The sequence below is a fragment of the Triplophysa rosa genome, linkage group LG10 (genome assembly GCF_024868665.1).
Source record: "Triplophysa rosa linkage group LG10, Trosa_1v2, whole genome shotgun sequence".
Classification (NCBI taxonomy): domain Eukaryota; kingdom Metazoa; phylum Chordata; class Actinopteri; order Cypriniformes; family Nemacheilidae; genus Triplophysa; species Triplophysa rosa.
In genome coordinates, this window is record NC_079899.1 from 23,461,725 (window position 1) to 23,475,718 (window position 13,994).

General features: G+C 39.2%; 1 protein-coding gene across 4 annotated transcripts in view; it reads left to right on the forward strand.

Moving 5' to 3' along the window:
- The window catches only part of kiaa0586 (KIAA0586 ortholog), a 103,269-nt gene that overhangs the window by 40,939 nt on the left and 48,336 nt on the right, over positions 1 to 13,994 (forward strand). For all 4 annotated transcript variants that reach the window (XM_057344382.1, XM_057344381.1, XM_057344383.1 and 1 more), the window contains exons 14-17: positions 7,582 to 7,654; positions 8,751 to 9,014; positions 9,883 to 10,051; positions 10,154 to 10,327. In XM_057344382.1, coding sequence (XP_057200365.1) covers positions 7,582 to 7,654; positions 8,751 to 9,014; positions 9,883 to 10,051; positions 10,154 to 10,327 — 680 coding nt within the window. The remainder of the gene's footprint in view (positions 1 to 7,581; positions 7,655 to 8,750; positions 9,015 to 9,882; positions 10,052 to 10,153; positions 10,328 to 13,994) is intronic.

Sequence of the window (13,994 nt, forward strand, 5' to 3'; positions counted from 1 at the left end):
GGTTAAAATCAAATATGGCTGCAAAAATGGTGCGCTGTGTTATTCAGGAGAATAGCAAAACTATAGCTTTTGTAGCTGAATGTCAATTTAGAAATATTCCTTTTCATTACTGTTAACTTACTACTCTTGGTGTTATGGAGAGAAATGCGTGACACAATCAAATGTAACGAATATTTTTCTAGCACAAAAAACTGAAAGGGTTCATTTCTGCTATGCTGTACATTTTTATTGTGTCCTTCAAATGTGACTTAATATATTAAATAAAATATGAACCTCCGATTTTTCATTCATTTTTAATTTATCGCCATTTCCAAAATGAAGGAAACATTTAGGATTACATTTATAAAGTAAAACAGGATTGAATGTATAATGATTTGTTAAGCAGAAGTCGCCAGTTACATTTTAAAAGGTTGTTAAAAAATTATCGAAATTCTCTCTATTATAGATATATGGCTAATGTCAACATTTTATTAGTCGACTCTCGCGTACTGAAGGTCTGGGAACTTTGGCCGGTTTCTTTGGCCAAGGCCTGCCCAAAACGCCATTTGTCTGAAAGGTAAAGCAACCAATCACGTTTCGTTTTGTGTCGCGTCATGTTTAGCGTGGAAATGTCCCCACAGTAACAGGCCGGTGTACATTCACGAACGTCAAAAGCTAACAGCAACAACAATGATTATAAGTTTATGTTGTGAACCTCGCATACTTTTAAGAATTTAGCGTTTAGTCGATCGTGATGAATTCTTATTGCAACCGTTGTAAACACGACAGCTTACTTCTTCGAACGGCTTCGTGTTGCTTCCAGGCAGACCATAAAAAGAACGCGACACGCACGTCTCCTGGAAATCCTGTGGAATTCAACCAATCAGATGACGTGTTTCCAAGAAAGTGAGCCTTTTGCATCAGACGTGCAGCCAACGGTCAGTGGGCGTGACGTCTGAGGCTGAGACTAGCTTTTTATTTCCATCCGTGTTGCTTTTTATTTGTAAATATTTATTTAAAAGTTGCAGATTTTTAAAGGGAGCGCATAGCAGAAATGAACAATTCTCATTAGGTGATAATATCCCCAGTCAGTCACGGCACATGTTTGTTGTAAACGCTCCACCAGGACGTTATGCCTCTGCGCATTATGGACAGTTTGCATTTGTTTGCAGCTTTTAAACATTACGCTCAGAGCCAAACAAAGTGTTTGGACGGAAGGGGGTCGATTTTTTGCTTCTTTAGCAGATCTCACACAGAGGGGCAAGGCTTTATAGCGTGAGGTCAGTCTCAATCTTTCCATTCAGCCTCGTCTCAATGTGACATTAGCCCACTTCCCCCGGGCGTAGAGGAGCTAATGGCTTGTGATACACCGCGAGCCACAATCTCTGCCCACATCATGCACTTTTTCAGAGAGAGAGAGAGAGAGGCAGAGTGCTAAAGCAGCAGTTTAAAAAGTGAAATGGAGACGGCCGCCCCAGGACTGCTGTCTGTTATGTGATGCTGTGTGGATAGCAGTGTTCTCTGGCTTTCCTCGTGCTCAGTGCACAGTCAGTGCTGGAGATGGTAGAGAAAGACTATTATTGTCCGAATGCTATAATATGTTTTGAAATGAGTGGTCAAGAGATGTATAGTTAGTACTGAAACCACTAATGAAAATGCTTTTGTTTTGCATTTACATTTGTGCTTCTGGCAGATGCTTTTATCCCAAGCGACCTTAAAGTGCATTCAAGGATTTCACTTTATCTGTCTTGTTTCTGTCTCTCTTGTATGTTTATATAGCACCAAAAACCAACCAAAGTTGACAGAAGGTAGATGCAGGGTTTTCTGGTGGCGTGGGCGCCACATGTTTGTTTAAAACCTGATGATCCCTTGCTAGAATGTTCCAAAGAGCATCTTGTGTGCTTTAGTGAAAGCAAACAAGTCTGACCTTTTTTCCTTTTTAAGTTCACGTGATCGAATTTGCTTGTGAGGAGTGTTCAAGAACAGTCAACTTCTATTTCTATTTCCTTTAATGTCTGGGTTTCTTATCTCATTCCTGGTTCTCAAATGGAAATTGGCACTTTAACTATTTATTTATTTCCCCTATTTTTTTTCATTCAGACCTAATAATTATATTCAACAACATTTCAAGTGAACCCCATATTTCTTGATATGCAGTAGTTTGCCAAATAATGTTATCCATTAAATACCATAAAGGTCCAGTGTATGAAGTTTAGCGACATCTAGCAGTGAGGTTGTGAATTGCAACCCACGGCTCAGTCTACCCCTCCCTTTCAACGCACTACGGTGTCATCGCGTTCTTTGCGTGTTTACGAAACGCGCAAATATTGCACCAAAAAAGTCATCTGTACATCACTTTAGGCCACTACTGCATATTGCCAATATAAGCCTATGAGATATCGGCTGATAAATTGACCAAATACAGCACTAAATGTCTAATGTATTCTGTATTTACATAGCAGGCTGTCAAATGATACTGGTTGTTTTCTTTAATGTCAATGTGCATTGTTTTGTTCGAAAGCTTTAGCCCAACGTGAGGGCGGTGTTCCCGGCTCGGCGGTCCCCCTCCGACACCTCTCGAACCCGTCTCGGTATCCAAACTCTTCAACCAAAATGTCACCCCCAATGCTAATTGTCTCCAAAATGGCAGCGACAATCAGCCGCGCGAGCACGAAAACACAAACGGGCTGATTGATGCGGCTGCCTCTCTTTGCTCTAATGGCTTTGATCTTTTCCTTTGCTGAAAGGTCGCAGGGATTGAGGTGCCAGATGCTGTTCTGCTCTCCCCCGTTCACCGGTTGAGCCCGCGCTGCGGGAGAAGAGCGTTTCACGTCGCGCTTTATGTGCAGAGCTTGATGGATTCATGCATTTGACGATGTGACACTGCAAAACGAGTGTGAAGTTCGATTTTATTCCCGCCATCCGTCGCGATGAAATATTAATGAGGGCGTTTGCAAATGTGGAAGTTTCCGATCTTTTTATTCCTTCATTATGCACCGCGGGCCCCCTCCGAAAAGTTACACCTCACACTTGGGCAAAGGCAATATTTTCTCAGTTTGAGTTTCAATGACTTTGTAATTGTAATTATCCAATGTGCTGAAAATCTCATGAAGGGTGTTGCATAATTCAACAGATGGCAAAGGCTTTGGGTTGCCGAGACGGTGGTGAGATTTATCGTTCGTCTCGCTGCTTCTAACTAGTTTTCTTGATGCTTCCTACCGTCTCCGCTCATAATTGTTATGGCTTCGTTTCGTCAGTAGCAGAGGCTTGGAGTTCAAACCTGTATTGAATTGTGTTCAAGTTTCCTCGAATTACATCCCAACTTTCAGCTGAAGTCGTTTGTATTATATAGATATGTCATTTGTAGTTGTGTCAACTCCAAGAGTGCTTGATGATTCTGGTAATTACTCCGAGAATTACATCTGCTAGCACCCTCGGAGATTATGAGCTTTTATTGTTCATCAGGGACTGATGTTTGGGTTTGATGACTTGCCTATGTCACGTTTGGAGTTAAACCGATTTCTAGAGAATTGTGCGACTCTGTTCTGCTGTTTTGTATATTCCTTAACTTGAAAAAGTTAAGGAAACTTTGTTCTTAATGTACTTTGATAATACAACTTAATAACATAATTCGTGTTTATTAATATCTCTGTTATTGTCAATACCGGCATATTATATTTAGGGCTGTCAAACGATTAATCGCATCCAGAATAAAAGTTTGTGTTTACCTAATATATGTCTGTGTACTGTGTATATTAATTTTGCATTTATAAACGCATATATTTAGGAAATATTTAGATGTATCTATATTTACCAAACGTTTATCACTTTTTATATTATTTTCAATATATGCATGTATGTGTATGTGTTTATCAATACGAAATTAATATTCAAAGTACACAAACAAATATTATGTAAACACAAACTTTTATTCTGGATGCGATTAATCGTTATAATCAGGTCGGAGCACAACAGAAAACAACAGGATTCTGGGGTCAGATCAAGGTAAAAATATTTTAGCCGGAAAAACGTCAACGTCACTAATTGGCAATTGTTGTTGTAGTAGTCAACATCCCCACCCATCTCCAACCGACACAACATCTTATCTTAGTCCACTCACAACTCCAAATTTGCTGATTCTGATATTATGCGTTTTTAGAGCCGTCAGCAAATACTTAAAGCTTTTATCTCTTTTTGAGTTTCTCTCTGGAGCCATTTCACTTCTCGTATTTTTTTTTCAGAAGGAACGTGAATAAAGATATGTGCTAAATAGACTTTACGGCTCATTTTCCACTTTCGCCCCCTTCCCGAGAAGCTCAAATTTGCGAGATAATAAGGAGTTTAAAGGGGCTCAGTTAGAGGATGGTGAGGAAAATGGCGAGCGGTCCGAAGAGGTTAATTGAAGGTCATTCGCCGAGCTCGAATCAATTGCGCTTCATTTGGAGTCACAAGTGTCTTCGAGCATCATCTGATTAGGTGAATCCATCACACCGGCAGACGCCCGGCAGAGACGCAGGAGGCACCGGAGTTCGCTGACAGGGCTTTTATCGTCAGCCAGAGCCTTCCGATGAGAGTCTGTGTTTGTGTCGAGAGCTGTTTGGGAGAGATGTGGGCAGCTGTGTCGATGCTTGGATCAGCGAGTCCTTGTGTGTTTGTGTAGGAAGTCTGTGTGTGTTTGTTGTGGTTCTAGTGGGTGTTGGGTAAGGATCAGTAGGGCTCAGTTCTCTTTGTCTTTGTGTTTTTTTATGGCCAGCTGTTGTGAATTTCAGTCCAGAATTCGCACCGCTGTGCCCCTGAAACATCCTCTCTCCTGACAGCGCCTCAGTCCTTCTCTGGGCTTTGGGTATGTTGGATATCTTCCCTTTGTGCCGCAGTGCAATATCTGTCAGGCTACCATCCAAACTATCTTCCTAATGGCACTTACACACCAGAGAGAGCTCTGATGGAGTGGTGGATGGGATTGAGGGTGTGGAAAGAGAACGGTCAGATTGAAATCAAGCAAGAATACAGCAAACTAGATTTTTCCGATAGTCTCTCATAAATTTTTATTGGTTAATGGTAATAATGAGTCTAGTGGTCAAATATACAGTACATGCAACAATTTACTATTTTTTTTATATGTAGTTTTTTCTTTTTGATATTATTGCATTTTTATTAGACTTAGACAGTAGTGTTGCTTGGTAGTAAACCCTCCTGTAAATGTATGCTTTTTTAAACACAGACACAACAGCCATTCAGATGTCTTTGGCGGCAATGTAATGTCTCATTTTTAAGATTTAAAGTGTCATAGTTGTTCATAAATTAATTATAAATGGTTACATCTGCTGAATCAAATGCCAACGTCACATCATATCAAGATCAAGAGGGCCCTTTAAACACGTACCTGTACAGGTAAAGGGAACTGTTTTTCTGGATTAACAGCACGAAAACATTTACATTACTAACCCATTTTCAATGCTTGCAACTGTAAGTCTTCTGTTTCTTATGAGAATAAGTAAAGTTGGAGATGAAATGTTTTCGATAATAAACCATTAAAATTCAACCGAGTAATGTAAATGTTGTGCTTTTTATGCAGAAAAAAACACTTGATAATGCTTTATAAACACTGAAGTGTTTATAATGATCTTAAAAATCTTTTAATCTCAAGGTGTATGCTTAAATGTTTAAAATTGCTTTTGTGGACAAAAATAAAATTGTGCGTTTCTTTCATTAGAAAACCAAAATTTTATTTTAAAAATACTTTTTAATTGGAAGACCTAGACCACATAAGAAAGAAAAAGCAGCCAATAAGAGCCCTGAATAGAGGAGCTGAATAAAAAAATACCAAGAGAACAATTTTGCTAGCTACAGTCAAAGGTTGGCAACTTTGAAGATGCTAAAATATGACAGTTTTGATTTATTTTAGATGCTTTTATTCACAAAATAATATGGAAAAAAACCTGAAATAAAGATTGAGTGAGTATCCAAACTTTTGACTGGTACTGTATGTCTATGCCAGGGGTGTCCAGTCCCTCTCCAGCTTTAATCAAACGCACCTGAACCAGCCAAAGTCTTCAGATTAGTTTAAAAATTACAGACAGGTGTTTGATCAGGGTTGAAGCTGAAATCAGCAGGACAGCGGCCCTCCAGGAGCAAGATTATACGCCCCTTCCTAAAACCAGTTAGTATGGTCAGGCGGTCCACTCACAAGTTGATTTTGAAAACATCTACAGATGCCAATGTCAGAGCGCATTGCAGCAACCGTTCACTTTCACAAACCCTCCATTTTCCCTCTACACCTTTGCACCGCCCTATCCCCTTTGAAACCGTTGGATCCGCAGTGTTCTTCAACGTAACTCCATTGTGCCGGCGCTCCTGCACACACGAGCACAGACTCCCTGTTCCAGCCCTCACGATTGCTCCTGTGTTACGTGTTGAAGCTCAGAGAGATCTTATAGAAGAATAAGCAGACAGTTGATGCGTCGGGTTCTGGCGGTACAGAGCAGCAGTCGGGAGGCATGCTGGGAATGTCACTCAGCCCCTCATCTCTGTGATTTATACAGTGCAATAAGTGATGCAGAGATGGACTAACAGGCCAGCAGACAGCAGGGCATTAACATAATGTGTGGTGTGGAGAAACGCTGGAAGATGATTGCGTCTCTGAACGCAGTGTGCTACATTTAGATTAGCTCTGCTCGCAGATGTCAGCCCGCGTCGGGATTCACTTTTTCAAACGTTTAGAACACGAACGTGAAGATTATTACGCTCCCGAATGTGGTGGTAAGGGGGAACTATATGTGTTTTTGCACATATTCATGTCTGAATGGTATGCAGCAGAGTTTGTTTATTTTGGAGATTTTGAAAGTGAATTTGAAGATTTGTTTTTGTGCATTTTCATTTCACCCAATGAATGAAATTCACACCATCAGAGGCTAAACTACAACCAGTGATTTTTGGAAATTAGCTGACACTGATAGAAATGTTCATGTTGTTTACATTTTTATGTTATTGCTTATATGTGATATGAGATATGCACCATATTTTAAACATAAACACATGATCATTTGCAGTAAAGGAAATCATGAAATGAGGTTCAAACATAGAAAAGATGAAGAACTGTCTAATAGTTATTTCAGTTCCTTATTAGCATGCCTATTATTAGCTATTATTAGCATATTCGACATCCCTAATCTAACCCAATACCTAAACCTAACAACTACCTTACTAACTATTAATAAGCAACAACTTAGGAGTTTATTAAGGCAAAAGTCATAGTTAATGGTTAATTAATAAAAAAAAAAAAAATATAAAAAAAAAATTAAACAATAAAAAAAAAAAAAAAAATAAAATAAAAAAAGAGTATAAAAAAAAAAAATAAAAAAAATAAAAAAAAATATAAAAAAAAAAAATAAAAAAAAAAAAAAAAAATATAAAAAAAAAAGATAAAACACAAAAAAAAATTAAAAAAAAAAAAAAAAAATAATGAAAAAAAAAAAATAAAAAAAAAAAAAAAAAAAATTAAAAAACATGACAGTATTTTAACAATGAGACTCTGTTGTTCTGTCGCTTTTGTAGTTTCTGTCGTGTCTTTGAGGACATTTGCTAAATGTTGATGTCCTATAGAGATGTTAGTGAAGAACTGAGGATAAAGAAGACAGTTGATGCCTGGATCAATACACTCAGCAAAGAGATTCAGGTGAGTTGACCTAAAAGATTTCTCTCTTTCCTTTGTAGCAGTCTCGTCATCTACCGTAAAATCCATCGATGTTTCTTTTTCTCTAGAATTTAGTTTGAAAATGTTAATAATTTTTCAATTATAGTATTAGAGTTATTTAATGGGGGCTGCATAAGAATGTTTGACAACAGTTTGTCTTTTTTCCTTTGTTTGTTTTAATTTGGTTAAAAGCTGCTTTTGTTGGTTAAAAATACACAAGTTGCATTATTGTGCAAATACATAAAAAGAATCAGTGATCAAAATTGTCTCCTTACCTTCTTCGATTCACAACGGTAAGATTATTACAATGCTGTACAGTTTATTATAGACCGTTTCATCGGACGCGCACGCGCCTGACCCCCAGTTAACTTCCGGTTTGTGTTTGGCTATAGTGTCTAATAATATAACTACTTATATTTAATTTATGTTCATATTAATTTGTATTATTATTTGACTGTATAATAATTGTATTCAATAAACGACTTGTTGAATTTTGTTGTATGTTCATTTTATTAAATAAACAGTTTGTTGAATGGGTCCTGTAGGACGGTCGCATTTAAACAAACCATATGGTACGTTGACTTTGACATCTAGCGGTTGAGCTTGGTTTCGGAGTTTAAATTCAAAGTATTGGAGAGACGAGTTTAGCCAACAAACGATTGTTCTCGGTTTCTTTTGATTGTTATCAGAAATAATCTACAGGCACTCTATTGTTTGTGAATGTGTGCCGGTGGTTCAGGAGGGGTCACGAAAGTGCGCATGCGCAGAAACGGTTGTTAATGTTGTTAAGATGAAACCGTCTATAGATTATAACTCTCTTCATCTGCCATTGGTCAAATAAAAAGCTGTTGTCGATGCTGTTGCGTTGGACTTTTGGGGATACCTGAACAGACCAATGTTTTGATAGCATTTACATTATGGAACTCAACCTATAATGGCATTGTCATCCCTAAATTTTAACTTCTAAGAATTGATCTTTTTAGGAAATATGTGAACACCAGGGGCTTTGCCAGAGTTAAACGAAAGCTCACGTCAAGCGTTTCTGACTACAACGTGCCCTCTCTATCTCTCCTGGCAGGATGAGCTGGCGAGGGAGAGCTCTGTTTCTGAGAAGAGGATTGTGGAGAGCAACAATGCTGCAGTCACTGAAATGGTGCAGCAGGGCCAGGGGAGCGGGAGCAGCCGCAGGGCTGGACCGAGAGGGGGAGGAAGAGGAGGAGGAGGTGAAACCTCTGCAACGGAGAAGAAAACCTCTCTGAGAGGCTCAGTAAAAAACACTCTGCCGCATGGGAAACAACCTACTGTGTGTGTCAGAACCAAACCTGAAGTAAACCAAGAGATGGTGAGCAAGCCCAGTGTTATCTCATGAACTTCACAATGTGCTCGCATAAAACTCAAACTTTATAACTCCGTTCCAAAACCTTGTGAGCTCAAGATAGTAGAAATCGTGGCACTTTGGTTTTGCAAGATTCTACGGCAGCGGCATGCTGTTTTAGCTTTGCTTCCAAGCATCCATCTGTAATCACCAACATGAAAATCTGTTAACCTGTTTTTGTTTGCTAATCGCCGTGACCTGACTGCAGTATCTCACAACACTCCCAAAATTGTCCATCTGGACAACCACGCAGTTGCTTCTCTACATCTCTGTGGTGGTTCTCTAAATGAACGCCCGTATGTTGCCGTGACACTAATTTGCTAAATATAAAGAGTGTGAAGACAATAGACAGGCCTGCTTTATCTGTGTTTGGCACGCCAGGGCCTGTTAATGTCCGTCCCTGTTGCCCGGTGTCTGTGTGGAAGATTCTTAACCTAGCAACACATCCGTTGGTTATCTGAAAGGTTACCAAGCGTGAAGCGAGTTGGGGCTTTTTATTGCTATCATTAAAGGTAAATCCAGTCCGGATATTTTGGCACACAATTATAAGAGTTTGAGATGGATTTTGTTTGGCGGCTCTGTGGGGTTGCCATGAGATTTTGATGATAAAGATCCATGGCTATAATAAGCTTTTATCTAAGTATGTGGATTATTTTTTATTCTTGTCAGAGTAAAGTAAAAAATATGTATATTTTACCATAATCATAGTATAGTATACTACAGTATAGTTTTGTATATATTTCAACATGTTTGCTAAACATTTAAGTGTGTCATTCCATACTGTATAATGTATAACTTAGCGAAAGTCTATTGTTTGTTCTTCATTCATGTCCAGCCACTGGTCGTGAAAACTCAGGACGATCATGAATATCTGGCCAAGCTTTACGGGAAAGCTCTTTATGAGGGTCGTCGACGGACTCTGAAAAAGGGACCTTACCTTCGATTCACTTCCCCCACACCTAAATCCCAAACTCAACGACCCAAAGTAATAGAGACCGTCAGAGGTGAGTTATTGAAATGTGTCCATAATCTTCAATTGGAAACGATTCTCTTCTCCCTTTTATGATCTTTTTGTTTAATCCTCCTCTTTTCATTATGTCATATAGGGGTCGTAATGAAGTCATCTAAAACCCAAACTAGTCCATCTGTGGATGCTGTTTCCGGCCTGCAGCCTTCAGTCTCTGAACCTCATTTCCTGTTCAGCCGCAGTGACTCCGCCCAGCAGCATCAGCCCGGTTCCCCAGTACGCGGCTACCTCATTCCCATGGCCATACCCTTAGGTAAACCATCATTACAGCGTGTAATTCTCTCTTTCTCCTTTGAATTCACAAGAGTGATCAAAAACTACGTGAAGTCAACTCTCCCGACCTCTGATTGAATAGGTTTCAGAGAATCCGATTTGCGTCGGAATTACATCTTTGATGCCCAAGAAAGCTTTGTAGGTAAAGATAAGTAGGTTTGGACACAAATCTCCTGTCGTTTGACTATATGGAGTCATTTTTGCTTTTAGTCATCCCGTTTGGCCATTCTGCCACGAAGACGTTTGGATTGCGACAGCCTCCTCATGCTGCAGTCATAAAACCATCTCTCCTCAGGCGGGACGCGAGCGTGCGGCGGCATTAAAGAACGGACTTAATTAGACAGACATTGCAGCTCGGCGAGTCGAGCTCTTAATTACGGCTTCCTCTCCTCTCATTAAAAAGCCTTCCAACGCCGCTTTCTTTTAATCACTTCACTGTCAGGATCATTAATGCTTTCTATCGCGCTCCCATTTTCCCAGTTCAAATCACCGCAACCTCCATCTCAGCTCCGACCTTGTGCAGTCGGAGGTAATTCTTTTTATTAGCCTGCGTATGAAAACACCGGCGTGCTTTACGAGGGCGCCTTTTTTAAGGCAGTAATTGCAAATAGCCAATTGGAAACATTTTGAAAGTGTTGGTATTATGAGATTATTCTTATTAACCCTACTCCCCCACTTCTTTTGGACCTCCTGGCGACAGAAGGATCCATTAGTTTGGTAACAGCTGAATTGGAGTCGTTATTATTTTCTGCAATGGACTGAGGAGGTAATTAAAGGTATCGCTCTAATAAATAGCGGTGACTGTGCACCTTTGCTCCGGTTAAATTGTTTACAGTATTCGAACGCTTCCGGAATTGCGACTCGGGCTATTGAAAATGAAATGGCAGAGAACGGCGGACGTTGAAATGGCAGGTGGTGGTTTTGTGGGCTGTCGTCTGTCTGCTGCGTTGACCTTTGATCCGAGCTGCGCTTGAGTGAACAAAGACTCGGCTAATCGCATCTGCAATGCAGTGGCCCTGAACAGTGTCATTGAATTTACCTTACGCTCGTATCACCTCGCTGGTTCCTCTCACTATTCAGTGTGTTACCTGAATGTCTTTCACAGCAATAATGCTGCGTTCATTTTAGGTAGGAATTATGAATTATTCAGACACGTCGTTTGGAAGCGAAACATTTAGAATTGTATTAAATTGACCATTGTGAAATAGAGCTAAAATATGAATGTTAGCATTAACGGGATACTCCACCCCCCCCCAAAAAAGAAGAAAATTCTGTCATCATTTACTCCCCCTTAAGTTGTTCCAAACCTGTATACAAAGATATTTGGGGAAATGTTAGCAACTGACATTTCTAGGACATTATTGACAGCCGTAGTTGGAAAAATCATTGTATCTTTTTTTGTTCTGTTGAACACAAAATGAGATATTTTGAAGAATTTAGAAAAGCAAACTGTTCTAGGGCACCTTTGACTACCATTTTAATTTTTCCTACTATGGTAGTCAATGATGTCCCAGAAATGCTAAAATTTTTACAAATATCTTTCTTTGTGTTTGACAGAACAAAGAAATTTATTATTTAGGTTTGGAAAAATTTATGGGAGTAATTCATGAAAGAATTTTCATTATTGGGTGGAGTATACCTTTTAAGGACATCTATAAACTATAGATAAAGAGGATATAGGCATTCATAATTTACAGTCTCTTATTTCCGCCGATACGGATTAACAATTTTGATGACATCATTCTGCACTTCTCATTCAATTCTAGTCTCATTCAATTCTAGTCTAGTTACTGTAAAGTAAACTAAGTGATAATGGGGGAGGAGCCATTGAATGTCTCGTACCTTGACTTACTGTTTCAGGAGAAATGATGTGGACACTTCAGTGAGTCTTTAACGGTAGTTTGGTACCCTCACACATATTTGTGTTTGATATCACTGCTGTCCTTTCTATTACCATATTTCTTAATTTCTATTTTTTGCCGTAAATCAATAGTAATCCTTTATGTTCGTCACTGGGTTTTGCAAATATCTAACTATTAAATAGTATTTAAAAAAGGGTTTGTCAACCTTGACAACACAGTATTTAATCATTTAAAAAGTACAGAGTTTTTTCCATTTCCTGAAAAACGTTGAATTTGGACATCCGAGGTTTCGGAAGGACAGCGTCTATATGCTGTTTTATTGCTATAGACAATGTGGGCTTTTTATTCATAAACATAACAAAAGCATATAAATTTACGTAGTGAATAAATACTTTGAATAGCCACATGGATTCATTTGGCACTATGCGTGTTGCCATAGAAACATAATTTCTGGATGTGAACAGCTCAGAGTATCTGGTAATTACAGTCATTTGAGTGTGATGTGAATGCATCATAACTGTAGCTGTGATGCTGATATCACTGATGTCCTGGGTCCTTATCAGGTGTGACGCTGTTCATACTGAAAATGCTGTGAGATGCGACATGATGTTTAATAAACGGCACACAGTAAACTCACCAGTGTTAAAAAAGTCAAATTAACACTCACAGTGTATATATAATACACTATCATAATACACTATCCACTGACTTTTTTTTAACACTGATGATTTTGCTGTGCAGGATTTTGGACTAATGATATTTCAGTGTATAGAGGGCTAACGAAATAAATAAACAATAATAATTGTTATTAAAGACATGTTCACACCAAGAAAGAAAGATAACTATAGCAATAAGTATATTAGCTTTCACACCTATTAGCAAATGTGGTCTGTTTATTCTCGTGCACTACAGTTTCACATTTTGAATGTGAGAGTCCTATAAAATTCAAATGGACTTTTGGTTGGCTGTCAATGCTTTCTGGATTATGAGATGAAAAAAATAGCTTTTAAAGTGATAATAACAATGTTGTTCCGCTGTATTGTTAGCTTTAAACTCTACATTTTAAATCTTTCTTGGTGTGAACAGGCCTTAAATCATTAGGTTTCAGAGAATGTGAGTGAGGCGAGTATAAAAATATTTTTCATAATTTTAATGATCAACTTTATGATCTGAAAAGTTGGATTTACTGGTGTAATTTGAAAGTGCTCTGTAAATTAACCACATTTTTTCTTATTGCATTTCGCAGGGTCTCCATCTCATTCCCCAAGTTGTAGCTATCAGACTCGTCTAAATTCTATCTAATGAAAGTGAAGCATATCACTTTTATTAGCAGTCGTGGTGATATTCGAGGCGATGAGATTCCCACGGCATTTTAATCTGTTCATACACCGTCCGCCGGTGTTGTCCCTGCGGCTGTCCTATTTCTCGTCGCACTGAATGTGTGAAAGTTGCAGACTCTCATTAAAAACAGTTTTGCGGAGTATCTGTAAAGCAAGAGGATACCAGACCGGCCCAGGCTGGATTGGATTGACTCGCCAAGGCTCAGACTGGGTCTCTGGAGGGCTGTAGATTAGAGCTGGCCTAATTTCCCCTCTTCCATGACTCTCCGGGGAGGACAGTGGGAATTGCAGAGCGCCCCATGGGAGCGGAGAGCGAGCCTTTCATCTGCTGCAGATGTTCCGTATGTCTCATCCGCAGACGAGTCGCAGTCACACGGAAGCTACGGCGGGCAGCTTTCCGTAAATCTGCTTAGATAGTTCTGCTCTGCAGAGAGGAGAAAATGGC